The sequence below is a fragment of the Cavia porcellus genome, unplaced genomic scaffold, assembly GCF_034190915.1.
Source record: "Cavia porcellus strain 051 isolate PalLab524CR breed Dunkin Hartley unplaced genomic scaffold, mCavPor4.1 scaffold_24, whole genome shotgun sequence".
NCBI lineage: Eukaryota > Metazoa > Chordata > Mammalia > Rodentia > Caviidae > Cavia > Cavia porcellus.
The window spans coordinates 13663379-13686639 of NW_026947507.1; the positions used below are offsets into that span (position 1 = coordinate 13663379).

The 23261-nt window shown below is 41.1% G+C and overlaps 1 protein-coding gene across 7 annotated transcripts in view; it reads right to left on the reverse strand.

Annotated features, from left to right (window-relative positions):
* Stox2 (storkhead box 2) overlaps positions 1–20401 on the reverse strand; it is a 215355-nt gene extending 194954 nt beyond the window's left edge. For 3 of the 7 annotated variants that reach the window (XM_063234683.1, XM_063234682.1, XM_063234688.1), the window contains exon 1: positions 1–18119. This exon is cut by the window's left edge. Coding sequence is in view for 3 of the 7 variants with exons in the window: in XM_063234680.1 (XP_063090750.1) it covers positions 18239–19046 (808 nt within the window). In the remaining 4 variants the exon portion in view is untranslated. Of the gene's footprint in view, positions 18120–18238 lie in introns of those variants that run through there. The other 4 variants (XM_023564825.2, XM_063234680.1, XM_063234686.1 and 1 more) reach the window with 4 other exon arrangements.
* Between the last annotated feature and the right edge of the window lie 2860 nt (positions 20402–23261).

Genomic DNA, 23261 nt, shown 5'->3' on the forward strand with positions numbered 1-23261 from the left:
ACTGGAAAGCCACTGTACTCCCAGCAAGTGGGTGATAATGTCATTACAGCCCCAGAATAGCTGACTGGGACAAGGAAGGAAGGAAGTGTGGGGAGTGACCCATTCTGGAGGGCAAATCCCTGGATCCTGGGCTGCCCTCCCAGCCACATCGCATTGCCTTCCTGCTCTGGGTTTTCTACCAGAGCAGAGTCCTAAGGTTCCCTACAAGCTAATCTCCCACACTCCAACTCTGTGACCCAGACCCCAGCCTGCTGGAGAGCAGGCCTCTGAGGCTGGATCGGAGTCCAGCCTGGCAGGAACAGGGACGCGACACTTTACCAGAAAGTGGAGGTGGAGGCAGCCGCTGTCTGAGCAAGCAGGGGCACCTCCCTCCCCTCAGGCAGGGCCCAGGCAGCGCGGTCAGAAGGCACCGGGTGCCTTGCAGCTGCAGAGGAAGAAGCAATGCCCACCCTATCTACCTGCCTGTCTGCCTGAGAGGCCCCAAATCCAACACCTGTGACACCAAAGTAAAGGACACGGACAGGATGACGCTGTGAGCCATGACCTCTACAGCAAGGATCTAGATCACCAATGCTGCCTTAAAAGTCACAGTGGAAAATACCCAGACATGGGAACAGGGTTTTTGGAACAAATCAGCAGTCCACTATGCTCTGGCATGAACAATACCAGTGTAATACCTTCATTTGTACTTTATAAAAGAGCTACCTGCACACACAGGTTTTCACTTATTTAAACTGAGAAGCAAATGAAGCCATTATCTGCATTCCTTCAAGTGCCATATGGGTACACATGGCATCCAGCCAAGGGAGGGCCCTAACCAAGCCTCTGGGCACAATTCATAAGCAAAATAAAGTCGTTACACTACATTGCATTAGAATCAGGGAAAGGAGGATCAGGAACCAACAGCCCTAAACAAAAAAATCTCCTTAGCGTGAGTGTTGTCTCTTCTGCTTTCAGATTTACCTTGAACCTCTCAAAACCCACAACTGGAATCAGCCAGACTGGACGCACCAGCAGTTTAGGGCAGTCGGTTGGAATACTCAGAAACTAAGGAGGACAGTGTCAGTCCTTGGCAAGAGACATAACCTAATAATATATAATAGCCACATTCTGCTGTGTGTAAGGAAGCAGACAGACCAAAACAAACAAAAGCCAGAGCGGCCTCTTTTACTCAGTGTTAGCTGCTGGAGGGGTGGTACAGTGGCAGAGCTCTTGCCCAGCATTTTGAGGTGAGGGACTGATCCCCAACATCTTGAGACAAAACAGAAGGGCAAGGGGGAAGAGATCAAAACTTTAAAGTTAATAAAATAGCTACATTTGTATTTTTATTCCATGTGATTCTCCAACAGGATAGCAACAATGTATCTACACCAGCACAGCTCATCAAGGGAAGAGCAGGGCGGAACCCAAGGCTTCATCCTGAGCCAGGCTTGCCCCTGAGGAAGACAGGAATTACACAAGGCAGCAGGAAGGGCAGGAAGGTGGAGGGTTCTGAGGTAAGAAATAGAGCCCCTTAATAGATAGGACTCTAATAATAGGGAGAAGCTGTGGAAAACAAAGTTAGAGACACGTGTAAGGAAGCTGTCAGCCGCATGGACACAGAACATCATTTTAGTCATGAAATTTTAAAAATCTGGATTTTTTAAAGACTTTTTCAACAATGCATACTTCAAAAACAAAATACAGGAAATTCTTTTAGCTACAATATTTAAAAAAATAATCATTGTATTTTAACTACTATCTTTTCCTTTAACTCTGATATGCCACAATTCACATCCTCAAAGGATTCCAACCCTCAGCTATACTGTAAAATGATTTTCCAGAACATACTCTTGCTTAACGTGCCCTCTTCTCTTCCAGGGGCAATTTGCATGGAAAAAAGAGCATGGCCCTAGAGCCAGAAGTCAATGCAGGAAGAACTTTCTTTTCCTGCTTGTGACTTACTATGACAATATTTTTTAAACTTTTTCAAACTATGTCTCTCTTTTGGTAAACATTTTTAAAAAGAAAAGAAAAACTAAACTCATGGCTTCTTTTAATTTTATTCAATATTTCAGACTTACATATGTCACAAAAATATCAGAGAAAAATATTTATAGTAATCTTGAAGCATACATATTTTAAGTGGTAAGTATGCTTATTCACCAAAAGTACAACAATAGTTAATTCATAGCCAAGTGTTCTGCTGTTTATTTTTAGAGTCCATAATGAAAGAAGAAAAAAATAGCCTAGCAAATGTGTGTACATAAGAAAAAAAAATACCTGTTTGCTTGTTTTAATGTAAATAAGGAAATCATTGTAGTGACCTGTAAAGTCTATCCTAAGAATCAAATTCCTTTCCACAGTCAGGCTTGGTGGTATATGCCAGTTAACACCAGCACTCTGAGAGGCTGAGACAGGAAGATTTCGAGTTCAAGACCAGACTAGACAGTTTACTGACTTAGCAAGACCCTCTCAAAATAAAAACAGACTAGAGATACAGCTCAGGGCAGAAACCCTGGGTTCAATCTTCAATACTGAAAGAAAAAAAAAATTGTACCTCTACACCCAACTTGGAGCTCTTTTTCAATTTCTTTTTTCTTTTCTTTTTTTTTTTATTGGTACTGGGGATCAAACTCATGACCGCCTGCTTGCAAGGCAGGTGCTTATGCCGCTGAGCTAAATCCCCAGCCCCTCTTTTTCAATTTCTTAACATCAATGCCACTTTCTATCAGCATCAACAGGTGCTGCCCTGAATTCACCCGAACTTGGAAAGATGTAATTTCTTTAAAATCAATTTTGGAGAGCCTTGAGGCTATCATCAAATTGTTGTTTTTAGTAAAAATTTCATATATATATGAACTACACACTATTGATCTTTGTCCCTTGAAATATCCATCTGTGCACTCAGTTTCCAATTTTTCTACCAAATACACAATGCTGTGCTGTGAATCTTTCAGGAGTGTAAAGAAGTTGATCTTTTCTCTGGAGTTCCAAACATAAGGCCAGTGTGTCTCTGGGCTCAAAATCTAGTCACCACATTGTCCCCTGATAAGCCGTCCAAGGACAGACCCTGGAAGCAGCATTCGAAGGGAGCAAAGCCAGGCATGTCACCTGGTGCAGGGCACTTCCACACACAATGAGCCACCGTGGGGCAAGGACTGAAGTCTCTCCCACACTGCTGAGCAGTGTCAGAAGCCAGTGTTTTCTAATGACGTAATTTAGCCTCCAGAGGACTTGAAAGGTTTTTGTTGTTTTCTTTCAAGTTTTTTCCCTTTGATTCAGTTCATTAGCTTCCAAGCATGCTGACACCATTTCCAAGGACAGCGGTGGTCTCCCACCTTCAGCCAAGAGCAGTCTCTGCTCTTCAGTCCTGACTTAGATACATGAGCACCCCACAGTGGAACCCAACACAATTTCCATGTATCACAGACAACAGCAAAAGTGATGATGTGATCTGTGGTGATCCTAGAAATTCAAGGGTTTCAATTAATAATCAATTCAGCGAATTTGCAGTGTTTCCTGTATTTTTTCTCTATTTCCTCTCCAAAGAATTCTTGGCCAATTTAAAATTCCAGTTTTATGAGACTAGTAAAAACTTTAACCTTTTCAATGAAGGAATTACTTAACATAAAATTCTCACAGCTTTTGTGGACTGCTACTAATGTGTTCCAGTTCCATTGGCTCTCATATATGGAAAAAAAATTTTTTTCAGAAAAAAATGTAAATCAAGTTAAATGACATCATTTTTCATTTTTTACAAATAAATACAAGGGTCTGGGGTGCAGTGCAGTGGTGTGGCACTGGCTTAGCATACATGAGATATGGGTTCCAACCTCAGAACCATAAATATTATCTTTATTATCTTATTCTTTATACTATGCACTCATAAATCCATAAGTTGACTTAAGCTGTGTGGAAATATTGGTTACCTTCTGAATTGACTCAATAATTCTAAAGATTATTTGGCCAGGCCTACAGAGCCAGAAAGATATTGGTGCTGGACCCTGCTGCTCCAAGCAGCCAATAATGTCAGCAAAATTTCTGATTATTTATAATGATATAAATATATTTCTGAATATTTTCTCAGAATAGACACACAGGACTTCTATACATTTTGACTTCTTCCTTTGCCTTTGTAAAAAAAAACTACAACAGCAAAAAAAGTTTCAGCATTCTTTTTCTTTTATTTAAGGTTCACATTGTTATTCCTGCCTTGAGGTGATCCAGTATGACACTTGTAGTGTCACAGAGACCTGATTTTTAAAATCCTGTGTTTACCTCCCTTTACTGAATATCATGTGGTTGAACATGAACAATAAAGCTTGTCATGTCCTGTAATTATTATCTCATTTCACACTCTTTCCTCTCAACTATGAGAAAAAGACCTCTCTTTCCCTTAATAAAAATGTTCTGTGATCATCATTTCCTCTGTTGGTTGTCAAAGAGCTAAACAGACCAGTCTATCTGGCTTTTCTTAATTATCCAATTTATTTTATTCTAAATTGATATATAATTAACATACCATTTAACTATTAAAATTCTACCATCCAAATCTTAATTTCTAAAGTAGTGTTGTAACTCAAACAGATTTACTATCCCCTGCTAACTGCAATCATCATTAGACTGATCTGTTGTAGTATTTTCCCAAGACTGAGCTTCTTCACAGTGTAAGTCCACTCTCTCCACTTATACCCCCCATCATGGACTATTTGATGAGTAAATATCTCCCCCCAAAATGACTTTGTCAATATAATCTTTTATTCAACTTTGTTTGCTAAATTCTTACACTCAAAGTAACATAATCTTTTGCTGAAGATCTGAGAAATGGAGTAAGAAAAGAAATTATCCTTAGTTCTATTATCCAAATTCAAACACTATCATTCCCAATATTAATATTATATTTTAATATACTAAAATGGACATGCAGAAGACCCTAATCACTGGGCAAAGATTAGCAACAGCTCACATGTTCATTAGAAAGTAGTCCATAGGGTATCATTTATTCATTCATTTATTTAAAATTCTCAAACAATTCCTATGTATGGGCAAATTTGCAAATCACCAATTTCAAATACAGACTTTGAGGATCACAGCCAAACCTGGATCCAGACCTGCTTGTAACATTTACCATGGCAGAGCAAGGTTACCCAATCTTCTTTTTCATCCACAAAATGGGCACACCAAACACTATTTATAAAAACTAAGAAAATATACTTGGCACACTATCTAAAACAGCAATTATTCAACACACAGTAATACTGTTATTCATTCCCATTACTCCTTCTGCATCTGTTTCAAGATTTATTCAGATCTGTATTGCTATGAAATGTAAAATGCACTTTAAGTAATATTATATATTTTAAGCATTTTTCCATGCTGATTTATAACATTCATAAACATTTTATGACTCTACAGTATTTTATCCAGAATATAGAACCATAATTTACCAAATCATGTTCCATTCATAGCATTTAGATTACTTGCAGCTTTCATTTCTTAAAATTTGTGTAATGAATAAGCTTCCATATATAGCTCTCTATAGTTTAGATTATTCTGAATACCAGTCTTGTAGTTAAAATTACTACATTAAATCATGTGAATATTTAGATGGCATTTTGATACATGCTACCAAGTTGCTTTCCAAAAATGTATTTTTCAGTGTGCAGTATTATTGACAATCCATAAGAGTATTAGATTTATTCCACCCTTACCAACACTGTTTTTCCCCCACTGTTAAAAAGAGATAATTTAGCAATAAACCGCTAGCTACTATTAAAAATGCTTAAAATATACTTGTGCTATAATTATAAGTCCATATTACCCAGTGAGTGGGACTAGAACATATAAGTTTGAAGTTTTAACCTCGAAGAAATCACAATCTAATGGAAAGATATTCAAATGACCTGCTAATATAAGTAAGTAGGATATGGATGTCAATTATGTTTAAAATAATTGATCACATAAATGAGACTTATTTTCAACCTTTATGAGTTGAGAAGGCACTACCTTAACTGAAATGACTAAATAATCTTTTTGGCATGAGGGTAAAGTCAGTACAATGACCTATTTACTTGGGAAATTGAGTATGTTCACAATATTACAAAGGTCTACCTTCATTCATTAGAGTTCACATGTTGAATTCATCAGAACTTTTGAATACATAAGGTCAGGGGTTAGAGAAAAATACTTACATTTTCTGCACAAACACACATAGTCCAAATCCCTCTCTTTGACAACAAAAGCATTTTTTGAATAGACCATGTCCTTAGCCCTCTCAGACTAGCCATTACAATGTCACATCCAACAAAGGAGTCATTTTTACAAACATCACTGAAATTATGTGAACTCACTAATTCACATCAAACTACTCTTTAGAAATAATTTAAACTATTCTATCAGCTTGTATCTATACTCTTGTAACTATAAACTCTTAGAAATTTTAATGGAGATAAATATAGAAATTTTAGTGCAACATTTTGTTTCAGTTTTTTAAAAACAAATCTACAATGCTTTTGAATAGTTTATGTACTTTTAAAAGTGTTATATACCATGTGATTTTATCAACTAATTGTAAGTTTGAATATAAAATTTAAATATTATTTATTCAAATTACATGTAAGTTTACTGGTTAAATCTGCATTTACAGGCTAACTTATGTGAGGCCACTTTATTAGAAGTGGACACACACTCGAAAATAAAACAAACATATTATTTTAAGGAAACAAAAAAATCTCAGGTTTTCTCAGCCTTGCTTTTTCCAGTGTCAAAGAAATACATGTTTAAGTTTTAAAAAAGGAAAGATATTCACTGATAAAACTTTTTTTCTAGTTAGTCATATACAGCTGAGTTAACATCCTCCATTTCTATGTGATTTTGTCTTCATAGACTTCTTCAAACTGCTAGAAGAAATTTCTATTCTTTGCACTGTCTTTATCTCTTCATTTGCAATACATGTTCTCTTACACATGAATAAGATGAGAAATGTCTAGTGGGAAAAGAATGACAAGAAACAACACTTTTCACCCCAAAAGGACATCATGACACCCCACACATCAGACCAGCAACAAAACCTGATGCTATGCCATCCAAAAATCTCGGAATTGCCTGAGGGTACGCCTGGCTCTACGAGTACCTAGGCCAACAGTTCTTACCTTTCTGCTCTAAATCCTGGATTTAACCTACAGGTACCTTTACAATATACAATTTGCACAGTGAAAACTGGCAAAGAAGCAAACAAAAACTAGTTCTGTTTTCCAAATGACTCAGATATAATCTCCTTAGAATAAATGGGTGCTACTGCCCTACATACCCTCCCCCTCACCCCATCCTGTCCTGGGAGCCCTAGCCATTGACAATGATTCTTCTCTTGGTCAAACTTCAGTTCAGGTTCCTGAGCCTCCTCGTAATGCCCCTCTAGGCACATGCTTGAAAAATCCACTTTCAGCAAAGATCTCTATTAGGTCAGTTTAGCGGAGCCCCCAGTCTTGATTTCTAAGCAGTCTCAATATCGCCACCATTCCCCCAGTGATGTCTGGTTCCCCTGACTTGCCTTTAGCAAGAATTCTGTCAGACTGCGCTAGCCAGAATCCCCCTTACCTGACATTTTCTCTAAGTAATTTTCCACCCACTGGCCCTCACCCTGTGAGGGTGTATTCCTTCACTATGAACTGCCACGTGCCCGTGCTGTATTTGGAGTCCAGTGCAATCTCTCCCCACTACAAGAACCCACTGCAGCGATCCCTGTGCCTTTCATGAATAAAGTCTGCATCCACACACATCAACAGGTGTCTTGAGCAAATTTTACTTTAACATCAAGGAGAGCATCCTCAAAAGCCTCTAGTCTAGGTTAATACTGTCCTTAGGGTATTTTCAGGTCAGGAAAATATTTTACTAACTCCTGTCTTCACTGGCTACTCCCTCCCAGATGCATGGTGGTAGCTACGGTGCTTTCTCCCCATGATTCTCCTTGGGGTTCATTCATGCATAGGAAAATCCAGTGCAGCAGTTACGAAGTCAAAAGGGAAGCACTTGAGAGTTGCAATATACTACTTTAATTCAATGTAAGTGATTTACTAAAAGATATATTAATGGCTTCATAGGAAAATACATTACATTTTGGAGACTAACAGATGCTCATAATTCAGTTTTCAAAATAGCATATCAGAGGGAAGAAGTTAGCAGTTAAAATATTTTAACAAAAATAGCTAATACAAAGTCAACATACCAAAGGAAAAATACAACAGTTATGATAAGCATCTGTATGTTTTTTTGGTTTTGTTTTCTAGAAAGCCAAGTTTATATAAGGATATAATTTAAACAAAATTGTACAATTGTATCAGTTAAAATTGTATATACAATTACATATGTAAGTGTATAACTATATGTATAGTTATATGTATATAAAAGGCAAAATCAACAATAAAGATACGTGAGATATCAAAATGTCAAAACAGCTGAGTGTGGTGGTGTGTCTGTAATCCCAGCACACGCGTGGCTGAGGCAAGAGGACTGCTGTGAGTTGAGGCCAGCCTGGGCTACACAGCTAGACCCTGCCTCAATAAGAAAACAAACAAAAAAGTCAAAAGTATTGTCAATACAATGAAAAACTCACAATTTCTGGAAGATGACTTTAGTAAATTTATCATAATCTTTAACAAAATGTTTGAAATAAAAAATAGATTTGAACAATACAATAAATTTTAATATTATAAATTTAATAACTATATAACACTGTATAACAATTTCTTTTTTCAAGTTTTTATAAGGCAAAAATTTCATCTCTGTTAGGAAACAATAAAATGTTAGTAAATTTGGGGGGAAAATTCACATTCAGTTGGCCTTTCATATACAGTTTCTACTTTCTCAGATTCAGTCAACAGCAGATTGAAAATAGTTAAAGATAAAAAAGTACATCCATGCCGTAGAGATATTTTTAATGTCATTTGCTAAATTACATAGCATAAGGACTATTTATATGATGTTTACATTTTATTAGGTGTTATAGGCAATCTTGAGATTTTAAGTATATGGAAGGATGCATTTATGTTACATGAAAATATTATGCCATTTGATATAAGAGAATTCAATATAAGCAGATTTTTATATCCACAAAGGGTCCTTGAAGCAATGTCCTGTGAATATGGAAAGAGTGCTATAAATATGTTTAATTTCTAAACTTTCATGATTCAAGTTTTGCATTTTTCTTACTCTAATTTTTGTTTTCACTTCATATTTAAGAAATGTTGTAGAGCCAGCACTATTACAAAATATGAAAAATCAATAACAGAAAACTAACGATTTCTAGGAGAGACAACAAGAATAGTTACCAGGCCAAGGAGGAAATAAAAAATACTAACTACAGACTACTTAATCAAAACAATGAAAATATTATATATGAAAGCATATGTGATATAGCCAAAGCTGCACTAAAAGCAATTTCATAGCATTAAGACTTCATGTTTATATAAAATAAAACATTTATATATTACTGTGTAAACCATGTACTCCAATACATTTATTTTCCAGAACCTATCATTCATGTTAATTTTGAAAAAAAAAATTCTTTTCCACCAAAATCAAAAGGGAAATGCACTTTACCATACCAAATTAACTTATTTTAACTTAAGAAAATTCAAGACAAACAATTCTTTCATATCTAAGATTTTTAATGTAAACTTTCGTGTAGAAAACAAAATTAGCCAGGTGAAACCATGTATTTAAATTAGAACATGTAAAATAATGTCGATCATTTGTTTATTAAGAGGATCTGAAGAGATGATGTAATTTAATTCTGGATTCTCAAATAAAAGAAGGGAGAGGGAGGGAAGGGAGGAAAGGAGGAGAAAAAGGAAAGAAAGCACAGTGAAGAGCCATGTGATTAAAGTTCCTTCTAGCACCATATTCCATTTTATCACTAAAATGATTTTTCTCAATACCCTGTGTGCTGCTTTTTCCTAAAATAAAATGCTTCTCAGTTGTTTGCAAAATTCTTCTTACCGTGCACTGCTTTCTAATGCTCCTCTTTCATAACACTTAGAATATGCATCTGGCACAGCCACTAGTCACGTGCTGCAACTGCATTTTCAAACTCTCCCCATCAAGAGCTGAGCTTGCAAGTCACCCACATTTTCAAGTCACTCTATAGATGTTCTAAGCAGCCCTGCTACTCTTAAAAGAGACCACAGTATTATCTATAATACCCTGCTTAATTTAGATTATTTATTTAGTGAGAAATATACACGTTTTAATCAAGTTGTATAAACCATAATACAAACAGGCCCTCTCGGTTTCAACTGTCAACTTTCAAGAGAAGTTACAGTATAACAGGAGACAGAGCCATTGTACACAGAAATGCTAGTGAACAAAACCAAACTTAGCCCAGCAAAAATGACATACAGTTTTAAAAGGGTTAACAGATCAGATTGCAGTCAGATGGCTGAATTGTAATTAAAGATTACTTGCTCCTACAAGTCTACTCCTTGAACCTCAGTATCCCCTTCTGTAAAGCGGAAATTACATTAGCACTGTCTCTACAGAGATCAAGTGAGACAATCTATGTAAAGTGCTTAAAACAATCCCTAACTCGTATCAAGCATTAATAAAAGTTAGTTCTTCCTTTTCTCTCTGCTCCATCCCACTCAAATCTGAAGTACAGTTAACAAATATTAAATAAACTGATACCAAAAAAAAGTCTTTTTGAATGTTCCTTTTCAATATAAGAGAAATCTTGAAGATACAGCTTTTTAAAAAGATGCAAAAGAGTAACCACAATTATCTAGAACCAAACAGACTTCCAAAGCACAGCATTTATCTGTGCATTAGTGCTGCACAATCTGCTATTAAACACGTTCCTGGAACAAATTTTCTTTTTAACAAATTAATAACCAGACTGTAATGAAAGGAAAATGATCAACCTAGACAAATTAAGCTGGTCACAAAGTGCCCCACAATAAGATGAGAGACACAGAGACAGAGAGAAAAGAAGAAAAGACAGACAGACAGAAAGAAAAACAAAAGAAAACTAGAGGAACGGTAAGAGGGTTACTTTTTCCTAAATATCTCCTACAACTCTATAGTAACTCCAAAGTCAGAAGGCTTTCCAAACCTATCAAGATGAAACTAAATGGGAGGAGGGGTCATCAGAATCCAGAGGGCAAGGGATTACTACCTTCAAAGGAGAAGGAGGGTCTAGATGAATACTGACAACATAATAAGGTTCTAGGATAGATGTAACTATGGCCCACGAGACAAGGATGGGAGTGTTTTAATAGATGGATGGTAATGTCCATTTACTCCCCCAAGAGGAGTCCAAAAGTGTCCAGTTTCTTGGCAAGACAACAGAGACCCAAAAAGCTGAGATAAACTGTTCATGGTGGATGGTTCTTACAGGTGGAGCAGCCATTCATTCAGCCAGCCACATATCAAAATATTCAGAGAAAAACTTCAGTGCTGGACATGTACAGACTTCTCTCTTATCATTATTCCCAAAGAATAACATAGCAACTATTTACAAAGCACTTACAGTCTATATAAATAATCTAGAGATGATTTAAAATATACAGAAGGATATGAATACATTCTACACAAATAGTATGCCATGTATTATTTAAGGGATGTGAGCATCCTTGCACTTTAATATCCAAAGGACACTGGAACCATTCTCTCAAGGAACCGCGGGATAATCATAGAGCCCTGAATCCTCCTGGCCTTGGTGAGATGGAGTAGAGAATGCAGAAAGACCAGCCCCAACTCAGCCCCATCAGACAGGTAGACAGAGCTTCCAAGAAAGGACAAGACTCCTTCCAACCTCACACACACCACACAGGTCCAACACTGACGATTAACCCTTGCTCTGTTCCTTCTCTGCTTCATTTTCCCACTCCTCGTCCTGACATGCATCCTCCCCCACCCACACGTCCACCTTCTGTCCCCACACACTGTGTGTCTACCCACCTGCCCCAAGCTCAGCATCTCCCAGCTGGACCACACCCACGGCCACCATGCAAGCGAGAACTCTTAAGGAACCAAGCTGGAAAATGAGGCAGTTTAAAGCACAGGTGCCCCTTTCAGAAGGTGTCACTCTAAGTCAAATTACAAAGGAGGAAGGAAACGGAGGTAGCAACAGGAGTGTCAGTGGCAGCAGACACCAACAGTGCTATGCAGCAGGTCAGCTGCCAGCTCGGGCTCACAGAGGATTTAAAAAGTCTGCAGGATAGCTGGGTACGGTGCGGTGGCACATGCCTGTATCCCTTAGGAGACTGAAACAGGAGGGTCACAAATGACAGCCAGTCTGGGCAACACAAGGTCTTAGCAACACCTTGTCTCAAAATTTAAAAATCTTAAAATGTGGCAGGAGTGGGGATGCAGCTAAAGCAAAGGCCATGGGGTCAGCCCCTAGTGCAGGGGAAAAAAAGGCTGCCGATCCATTCAAGAGAAGAAAGTGTCCTAAAGAGGTAACTGACGAACACAGGGGATTTTCTGTAAATAAATATTTAAAAATTTTGAAAATCACCTCAATGGTGTTGTTTCCCATAAAAATGTAGATTTTTTTTTCCTCCTCTTTTCAGCACTAATGTGTCAGAAAAGGGTCCTGGACCCATGAAGTCACCTCCAGGCCTGGTGCTGGAGGGGGCAACCTGGAGTTTCTGAAGATGACTTTATTTAGAGGAACAATGCTGGCCCTGTTGTCCTGGAAATGGGCACACAAAGAAACCTTCTGTTTCCAACAAAGTCTAGGGGGCAAAAAAAGAAACTATTTAAAAGTAAAATACAGAGGTGGAGTCATAAAAAAGGCAGAGATGGAGTACTCTTGCTGCAAAGGTTTGAAAGGAAACATCGCTCGACTCTGAAAGGAAAGCAGAAGGGTAGGAGGGGAAGGGGCAGGTGTCCGGTACAGTGCTGGAGAACAGGGGCAGAGCAAGGAGGTGGAGCATGCTCTGGGGTGGGCCAGCCTTGGAGCCCACATGCGCCTCAGCTTTCTGGGGCTCACTGAAGACAGAAGACTACAGCCCCCAGGTATAAGAAGATGGAATCCCTGCAGACTGGGTCCCCTGCCTTAAAGGCCCTGGTAAGCCCTCGAAGGCCTGTGTGGATCCCTAGATTCAGGAAAGGGGGTTATTTTGGCCTTGCTCCTGGTCACCTGCATTCGTGCCTGGAGAGACTAAGGAATGTCATGCATCCTGTGCACATGTGGTACTGGGGAGGGGCCGGATGACGTCCTAGTCACAGAGACAAGTCAGCTAATATCCACAGACGGCTCTCACTTTAGAAAATTATATCTCAGAACCTTTCTACTCAATTGAGAAGACAGAATGATTTTATTGTGTTTATTTGGGTCCTCGGACTAAAATGTCCAGCACAGAGGCAGGCATTCACGTTGCTAGCATCATCAGAACTTCTTACGAGTGGGGTCTGCTTGGCCCAACATCCAGCACCATGCTGCAGACTTTCTCAGAAGCCAGGCCTGCACTCTGAGGAGGGCTTACCCTCACCTTCAACCCCAGAGATGCAGATGGACTCTCTTCACCTCTTACACCATTTTGCAAATTCTCTAAGCTCTGGCCCTCAGTAGTGTCCAACTTTGCTAGTTGTATAAAGAGAGACAGACTAACAGCTAGCAAGAGCTACTGTTTAAAATAGCTCCTTCAGTAACAGTATGATTCAGGGTACAGGATCTTCTTACACAGACAGAGGTGCATATTATTATACTATATATCGCTGGGTTAAATCAACAGCTTGTGTTTTATCAACGTGTCTTGTTAATCGTCCCTTGAGATAAGCTATCAGTGAGCTACTTTGTTCCCCAAATTAAGAAACGCCTGCAATTATGTCATGTCTACAGCTACCATACAAGGGTTTAAAATCACATACAAATGCAGTGAAATAATACAATCTCCAAATTTCAAAATAACTGTTACAGCCCACCTCAGACACTAAAAATTCTCTTTTTAGTTTCACTTTTTTTTTTTTTTAAAACAAGGTCTCACTATGCTGCCCAGGATAGCCCCAAACTACTGGGCTCAAGTGATCATTTTGCTCGGGCCTCCCAAGTATGGTACTTCTGGTATATACTGCCACACTGGGATAAAATTTCTATTTTTAAGCAACTCAAACCATCACTGTTTGAGATATATTTACTAAAATGATAATGTTTAAAATTATTGTAACAAACAGTTTGTATAAAATGAACTTTCTGGTTTTCTTCTTTCATTCCAAAATATATGATCTTTGTGGCACAAAATAATCACTTTTTTTTTTTTTTTTGAGACAGGGTCTCACTTGTAGTTCAGGTTGGTATTGTACTCACTATGTAGCCCAGGCTGGCCTTGAACTCATGGTGATTCTCTTACCTCAGACTTCTAAGTGCTGGGATTATAAACATGCACTGCTATGTCTGGCTCTTATGTACCTTTAGAAGACTTAGCAAGAACTGGCAAACATATCTCTCAGTGCAGTTTATTTTCTAAATAAAAAGTAAACAAGCGTGTGCTCAGAATCAACTAAGTTAAAAGCAGTGAAATTTAAAAATCTTTGCAAAACCTCTGAGTTATTGTTAGGCCAGGCTTAGGATTAGAAGTTCATCCTAAATACTTACTATATGAAAACTGACACACCTTTGTTTAAAATTCCTTTAAGCCTGAATGAGGTAATGCATAAAAATGTTTTTTATGACCAGCTTGAAGTTAATAAAATGTTAAATGCATGGTGAATCACTTTTTAGACTTAATTCTGAGGTTTTAATATGAGAGGGAAGCTTAAGAATGAGGTCCATATCTTAAACCACTCTGGATTTTCTATCTGCTCCCGAAAGTTAGGAAAAGCCACAGGGACTGACAGATGACAAAAAGCCAGGAGTTGCAGGACAGAGGAGCTTGTGGCTCCATTTGAAGGCCTGAGAGTTTATGCCTGGGGTCAGAAAGTCCTCTGGGCTCCAGCGGACTGATGATAACCAACTTGAGATCTAATCCTGGAGCGGGTGAGAGTACAGTGCACCACAAGAAACAAGTCCTCTACTACAGCGCTCGCGTTTCTCGGCATGGCTGCTTCAACAGCTTTAGCTCATCCTCCTATTTCTAACTGCTTCCCAATCTCATGCGTCACCCTTTCCCACTCCAGAATCTCATTACTGTTTATGACAAATAAAATCATGTCACTCCCCTCCCTGCCTGATGAACTCCAATGGCTCCTAAACTTCACATTTGGCCCTTGTCTGCCTTTCCATCCTCTTATACTTCAAACGCCACATCCAGGTGTGAAACCTCTCCGGCCCCTTGCTCTTGAGGGACCTCCTGTTTAGGATCTCCCTCCCTACCTGCACAAGGTTTAGCTCCTCTCACGCCAAGAAACCTCCTCCACCTGCTCACAAGGCAACAGTAACTGCTTCTTGCTCACTCAGAAGACAAAAAGTCCTCCAAGCACTTAGCACACTCTGAGTTTTGCACAGCAGAATCCCCCCAAACTTGCATACCTAATCAGTCTTTGTATTCTCAGAAAACAGCACAGACATCTATACTAGGGAGCCCTCAATAAACATACATGGGATTTAATCTAATATGATTTACTCAAAACACATAGTAAATTTTTGAATGTTACTAGTTTCTTGCACACACACACACACACACACACACACATTACACACACACACCCTTTGAGGAAATCTTGAAAATCAAGTCTGACCTTTTCTTCAATCTGTCCAAAGTAGGTTGTTTCTAAGAACGGAACTTAATATTCTAGTAGATTATCTCAAAGTAGTAGATTTATACAGTATACACCAAATCAAAACTACTTTCCTGTGAGTTGCTTAATTCCCTGATTTTGTAAGTTCATAGAATCACTATCTTGTTATCCAACCCTTACCTGAAATTTTACAGTTGGTTAGAACCATTTTATGAATTACAGGCACCAAAATGCTTGTATTTTTCAACATGAATGTTTCAAGTTGCAAAAGAAAACATTAATTCACGGGCTTGCCTCAACCCAGAGCACAACCAGAGAAAGGTGCCTGGGCAGACCTCTTCTCTACTCTTTCTCGCTTGTGTGTGGATAACACACCCAGGGGAACCAAAATAGAGAGCAGGAGCAGACATTCCTTTCCATTCTTCAGGGGAGATTATATGAGAACAGTGTTACTTCAGCTGTCCACGGTGGGATCTAAGAGACCACACAGAACACACCTGCTTTGGTGAATAATCATTATCTATCACAAGAATAATAAAACTTGAACCAGGATTTGGTTACCAGGTGTTTCACAAAACTATTGATGACTGACAAGTTTAATTTAAGTCCAACAGCTAGAAATACAATACCTTCTGCAATGCTCAGCCATGTGGCTGGTCCTACAGCCACTTCCCATCCATGAAATAATTAGCTAACATCATAAAACAACAGGAAAGTGTCTGATGACATACCTAGTCCTGATGAGCTGAAAGAGATACTGTAGGAAAGGTATCATTAATAATAAGGTTTCAAAAGGAGTGATGGATTGCTGTTCTATACATAAAATAGGTAGACTCTAGGCTGTCCCTATGATAATGTCATTACGCTTTTTGGAGTACAATTCCAGCTAGGCTTTTCCTGAACAACTCTTTGTGAATTTTTTTTCCTTTGAACATCTGAACTTGTCATCACAAGTATTGTGGTTCACGATGAATAACTGTGAGCCAGCCAGTGGTTCACAGACTTTGGCATTTCAAAGCCCAATAAAAGATCTGGGGAAATTTTTTTTTAAAAAACTGAGGAAGTCTGCAGTACACACTGAGGTTCCATTAGAATATTTTTATAGCAGATAAATTATTTCAAACCATTCAGCACACCACCATCATTAAAACTGGAGTTCCAATAGAGATTTTGATCACCCCAAGGCAATTAAAAAAATACCACTTGACCATCCACAGGTAGCTCTCCTGGCCTTTCATCTGGTGTCTCTGTCTTAAAAGAAAGTCCCTTTGCTTCTATAAAGATAGTAAGGCTGCACCCAGGACTACACAGCCAGCGCAGGCATCCATTATCATCTGGGGACAGCTCCTGCCAGCTACCCTCGTTTGGGAAACAGTCAAACCAGTAACAGCAATCTGGAGCTTTTCTAAATTTTCAAAGTATTCCTCTTTGGCTAATTTGACAGATCATTAATTCCTATGAGCTTACAAATTTTGCTCAAATGGAAAAAAAATGAACACACTGTAATATTTACAAATGAAATTTTGTTATCATGTCTAAGGTTTCAAAATGGTGGTGTTGGAAGTGGAGGAAGGGTACAGATGAATTAAGACTGGCCAGCCCACTGATAGATTCTGAAGTTGTATAATGGGCTCATGATAATTCGATATCCTATTTTTATATTATCACTGTACTTTTTGTATTTATTTGAATTTCTCCAAAATAAAAAGCCAACGATAAGCACGAAGTCAAGTTTCAAAGAAAACTATTGCATAGCAGTAGAAAAAAATCCATTTGGTGCATAAACACGACTACATATATCCATCCTAATGTGTTCAAGGCTTATAGAACAAAAGCAGATGAAGTTTCAGAGGTACTAATCTTGGCCCGTTAGTAAGGCAGCTTAATTACAGGGACTCAGTTGAGGTTTGAGAAAGGGAGGAGGGAGAGAATGGTAAAGCATCTTTTGAAATACACTTTCATAGATTTTGTCTAAATTCAAGGAAAGCTTGGTTAAAAATCTTTGCTATGCAAGAACAGAAAACACACACAAAATTACAACTGCCATATATTTGGCATACACCTCGAAGCAGATCCACTAGCAGGTAAAAGTTAATCTTTGAGAGCTGGGCGGCGGGGCAGCGCTGGGTAAGGAAAAGGCGGCCTGGTACAGTCCTGTGGGGTGAACTTTTGACCTCCTCCCAAAGTGTCAAGAAAGAATTTCTAAACCTTAGAACTAGAAAGAACCCTTTCCTCCTTGAAATCGTTTCATAAAACATTACTATTTATGATATTTGCTTTTAGCCACCGGGCTCAAGGTATAAAACGAAAAAGTGTCTTCTAAAACCAATACAAACCAGAATAAGAAAAAAAATGCTAAGTAGTGCAATAAAAACTGCAAGGCACGGCAACTTGGGAAATGCGGCTGCTAAAACCCCGAGACTCCCTTCCTCTCTTAAACGATCAGCCTTTTCCCGCCAGCTCTGTCCCTTCCTCAATCACACAAACCCACTCAAACGCGGCAAGACTTTTAAAACGCAGTGGCCCGCTGTGCCCGGCGCAGAGCAGCAGGTGCGCAGGACTTGGCTAACTCCGGAGCTACCTGACGCGTCCTTCCCTCCCCGCCGGGTCGCCACCCTGGAACGGAACATCCCGCCTCGGAACCGCCGCTCGCGGTTTCTGGGCTGCAGCCCCGTCGCTCCCACAGCGCCCGCGGCCCGCGCGGCGCGGAGACGGCGACACTCGCGGCCCAGCCCGGCCGCGCACCGCCGGCTCCCGCGCCGCCCACCTGGCCCGCGCAGGCACCGCCCCGCCGCGCCGCGCCACCGGGAGGCTCCGGGCGGAGGAGCGCGCGGCTCAGGTAGGCTCCCTCTCCCCGCTGCCAGGAAGTTCCCGGGTCGCGCTCCCAGAGACCGCCCCACTTCCCGGCCGGGGCGCGCGCGTGGAGCGGGGCGCGGGGCCGCCCTGGGAACCGGCCGGGCACCCGCGCGCTGCGGCCCCGGAACGCGCGCGGTGGCTGGGACGCTCGGGGCGCGCGGGACGGTCGGGCCGCACTCACCCAGGCAGCGGATGTGGAAGCCCGAGGGCGGCCGCAGCGCCCGGCGCGTCCAGCCCTCGCGCAGCGCCTCCAGGTGCTCCTCCTTGCCCTGGATGAGCAGGACCTGCTCGTCGATCCAGCCCAGGAAGAAGGTCTCGGCCACTGCGGCCGTGACCTTCTTGTTCCAGAAGTGCTGCATGTTCTCGGCTTTGAAGTCGGCGAAGATCTCGTAGCCGATGTGGTGCCGGGCGAGCTGCCGAGGCTGGGTCGGGGCCGCGGGCTGGGCTGCCCGGGGCCTCTCGGCTGCGGGGCCCTCGGCCGGGCCCAGGACGATGGCCAGAGAGTGAGGCGCGATCTGCAGAAACTTCTCCATCTTCGGAGGCGGCCGCCGCTCCCGCCGCCCGCGGCACTGCTTCGGAGCGCGGCCGCCCGAGGGCGGGGAGCGTCGGGGGCTCCCCTACGGCCGGACTGGCGCCCCCTTCCCTGCGCCCCCGCCGCCCGGGACGCGCGGCGCTGCACCCCGGGGCGCAGCCCGCGCCAGCGCAGCCGGGGCGCGGGGAAGGGCAGGGAAGGGGGCGCGCGGCCGCCCGGCCCGAGGTCTGCAGCGCGTTACCTGCAGCTGCGGGCCACCCTCCGGGCACCGCTCATTTTCCAGCGGCGGCACCCTCGCCTCCCTCGGCACCCGGCGGCCCCGGCGGGGGCGGAGACCGGAGGAGGGTGCCGAGGGGGCGGGCGGTTGGCTCCGAGCTCCGGAATCCTCCGGTCTGCACTCGGCTGGAGGGAATTCTGAGAAGTCCGGTGTAGGAGTCGGGCGAGGCGGCCTGAGTGTCCGGGGCTGAGTCCAGGTGGCAGGGCTGGGGCAGACCCGGAGGCGGGGGAAGAACGCGGGACGACACTTGGAAGCCACCGGTTCCGGAGCTGCGAGTGTCGCTCCTCCCCGCGCTCCACCCCGCCCCCACCTCCCACTTCCCGCTGGAACAAGTGGATTCGCTCACTGCTCCGTGTACCCTTGGAGGTAGCTTTTTGAAAAAGTTAGTCAACCACGAAAAATTGTCATCGGTCCCTCCTCCCGATAACGTAGAACTCTACTGTCGTATTTCCAGCTTGTCCTACTCTGGTCCTTCCATGGAAGAAACAGTAATGCCCAGAATTAGCTACCAGCCCGGTTTATGAAAGGGTCAGAATTTACCAGGAAAAATAGTGATTGGACTTTAAAAAAAAAATCTTCTCTAGGCTTGTTTCAAAGTGAGTTCTGTTTTTCCTTTTTAAAAAAATCATATTTGAAGAGATAACTCATAAGAATTTATAGAGCTATATCTACATAGAACAGTGATCGCCCAAAAGGGGGTGGAAAAAATACCTGAATTTGCAGCTGGCATCCTGCCGTGTTTTTCAATCATTGAAACGTCACTAAACCCAGGTCTGAAGGCTTAGATGTTGCTCTGCTGCAAGGTGATCTTGAACATGTCACTGAACCTCAGCGACCTCAGCTGCGGAATGGGAGTTAAAACCTGTTCACTGGGCTGTCACCACGCGGCCCCGGGAGACAGTCAAGGAAAGTGCTAAGAAGTCACCTCCAATTATAAAGTTTGCCCCCAGCGTTGGGGCATTATTGCAAGTCACAGACAACCGGCCCCCTCAGACCTCAGAAAGCCCCAGCCTAGGTTTGGTGTGCAGCTGGAGCTCTGCACGCTGCCCTTAGAATTTCCCAGGCACTACTGCGTGGTGAGACCTGTTATTTTCTTGCTGGCTTTTAGTGCTCTAGCTCTAAGCCTCAATTTGGCACTGTCGAAATGCCACATTCTTTGCCTCCTTTCTTGGTGCGCGGGCTTCAGAAAGAGAGGAACTGATGGTGGTTGGAAAACAAAAAGAAAGCTGTTATGCTTAGGACCTTTTTTGATTTTTGTTGTTTTGTTTTTGTGTGTGTAGTTTTTTTAGTTTGCACTTTATTTTAACGTAATATCTGAGAAAAGTTGCAGTAATTGTACAAATAACACCCACATATCTTCACTCAGGTTCCCCAGTTAGTATTTACTCTGCCTGTATAGAAATTCTTTTTCTAAACTGTTCTTAAAATTTCTCTGCTATAAATTGCTATTTTACTTTGTAATTAACAAGTATCTTTTGGAGAGATACTTTGAAACTAAGTAAATGTCTTGTTACTCATCAAACTTTTCTCTGCATTGTTCAATGATTCTGCCTTGACTTGATTATTATAGTGGTCACAAAAGTCTGATGTTCCCTGCAATGCCCCTCTGCCTGCCATCCTGCTTTGGAACCAGCTAACTATAAACCAAACGCTCAATAAATTATGAGCTGGAATAAATCTTTTGTCTTGTGGATGTTGGGTATATTGGCTCAGTATCGAGAAAAATCTAAGCCATTTTAACAGACTCTTGTTCTCTTTAATGGAGAAGCTATCAAGAAAGCATCACCTAGTCATTAGATGTACTCATTGCTACTGAGATGACATTTGCTTTTGATTAGTCTCCTTATTTATGAATGCACCCCTAGAAGATGCTGAACTTTACAATATGAAAGTTCCTTACCATCTGCACTGTAACTATTAAGCAATGTGGCTTAGTTCAAAGAGTTTATCTTACAAGAAGACTTCAGATGTTCAATCTATGGGTCAGATAAATGAAGGACCTTAGGCAAGCTATCTTTCTGACTCCAGGACTTCCCATGTCTAAAATAGAGAGCTGTTAGGAAAAACAAGATGGCATGTGTAAAGGTGCTGGCTCTTGGCAGGCTTTCAATAAAGCACCAGTTTATTTCCTCTCTTTTCCTTCACATAGAGATAAATATTTTCTCTCCCGATTATAACTCCCCAACACAGATTTCTGCTTCTCCTGCAGCCCAGAGTACAACCGCTTTGCATTGCAAAATTCAGGCTTTCCCTCTTTGAGGAAGAAAAATACTGCTCCATTCGGGCACAGAATTTGCTGCTTTGATCTTGTCATATTTAAAAAAAAAAAAAAAACTGGTGACTGTCTACCAGAATTTTTCTGAATGGTCACTGTTTGTGTAAGATCATTTCATGATCCTTCCTTTTCACATGAGTGCTTCAAGTCTTATGCATCAGCCACAGGAACCAGAGCATCTTTTCTGCAACCCTGCTCCTGAATACTCTTAAGACTCCTTGTCACCATCCTGATGCCCAGAATTATCTCACAATCTTTCTCAAACTTTGGTGCTTGAAGATGCCAAGGAAGAGCATGGTCAGTGATGTGGGTCTTCTTCCAACTAAGGGATACTGTTGGTCATCTGATCTTAAAATAGCTCTGGCTGTGCCCAAAATATCATCATATATATCCTATTTTTTTTTCTCAGCAATTTTTGAGCTAAAATAGCCACAATATCACAAAAACAAGCAAGTATTTGCAAGTGCAATACATCTTTTCCCCTAGGAAAATAAATTCAGTATTTCCTTAAACATAGGCTAACATTGACATTCTCTACTATATATTTTTCCCTTTGAACCCTACCTTAAGTATACCCTGTTCAAAGATAGATTCTGCTATGTATTTACATAACTAAGTAACCTGATAAACCATTTTCCAAGAACAATGAGTACTTCCTAGAATATTCAAATCCACCAGGTACTCCTTGAAAAATTTCTTGAAGCTTTGACAGAAAAGATCTTCTACCTTCTGCTATTCCCACCTAGTCCAAGTCTTAGAGTCAAGTTTGGGTCAAAACAAATACTTGAACTTGCCCCCTCCTACCCCTGCATCTGCAGAAAGAAAGCCTCATATCCAAAGCACATGGCTTAGGAGCTCATCCCTAAAATGTCCAGACAAGTCCTGCCTATATTCTCTCTCCACAGCTAGACCCAGAAGCCACTGTGTTCCACAGGCAGCACCCCCTCCGCTAGTAACAGCAGATTGAAATGTACTTTAACACTTAAGGTATGGAAAGGTCTTTAATTTTTACAACATCTCTTTAAAGTAGCTATTATTAGCATTCTCATTATGTTATCAATGCAGAAACTCAGACACATAGAATGTAAATAAGTTGTTTGAATTCCCCTGTGATGAAGTAGTAGAACTAGACCATGACATGGATGGTTTGAGCCACCAGTGATAAATGCATGGCTGTCGCACTGGGCAGCTTGTACCACTGGTGGTATAAACAGATGAAATCATTTTTACCTGTCTTTTTAATAATATGATATTTTGAAGCCTTCCAATAGGACAGTCATACATATACCACAGTAGTTCAAGTTGCTTGGTAGAGAGATGCATGATTTATGGTCTGGTTGTCAATGTGTTAACCTAGGCAATCAGTCTACCAAACTCAGTGCCCAAACTGTGCTCCCTATTCTTCTTAGCTAATCAGTTACCAATAGTTGTCTCAAAGGGTCCTTCAATGCTGCCTCTTGAATAAAAATGATATTTGACATTTGTTTTGGTTATTTATTGCTACATAATAATTTATCCCAAAATGTTAACAGATCAAAACAAGCATCTTTCTCGTCTCTCAGTTTTTGTTGGTCAAGAATCCAGGCCCAGCCCAGCTGGATGCCTGTGGTTCAAGGTCTCTGATGCTATGACTGAGCAAGGACTGCAGTCTCATCTGAAGGTTC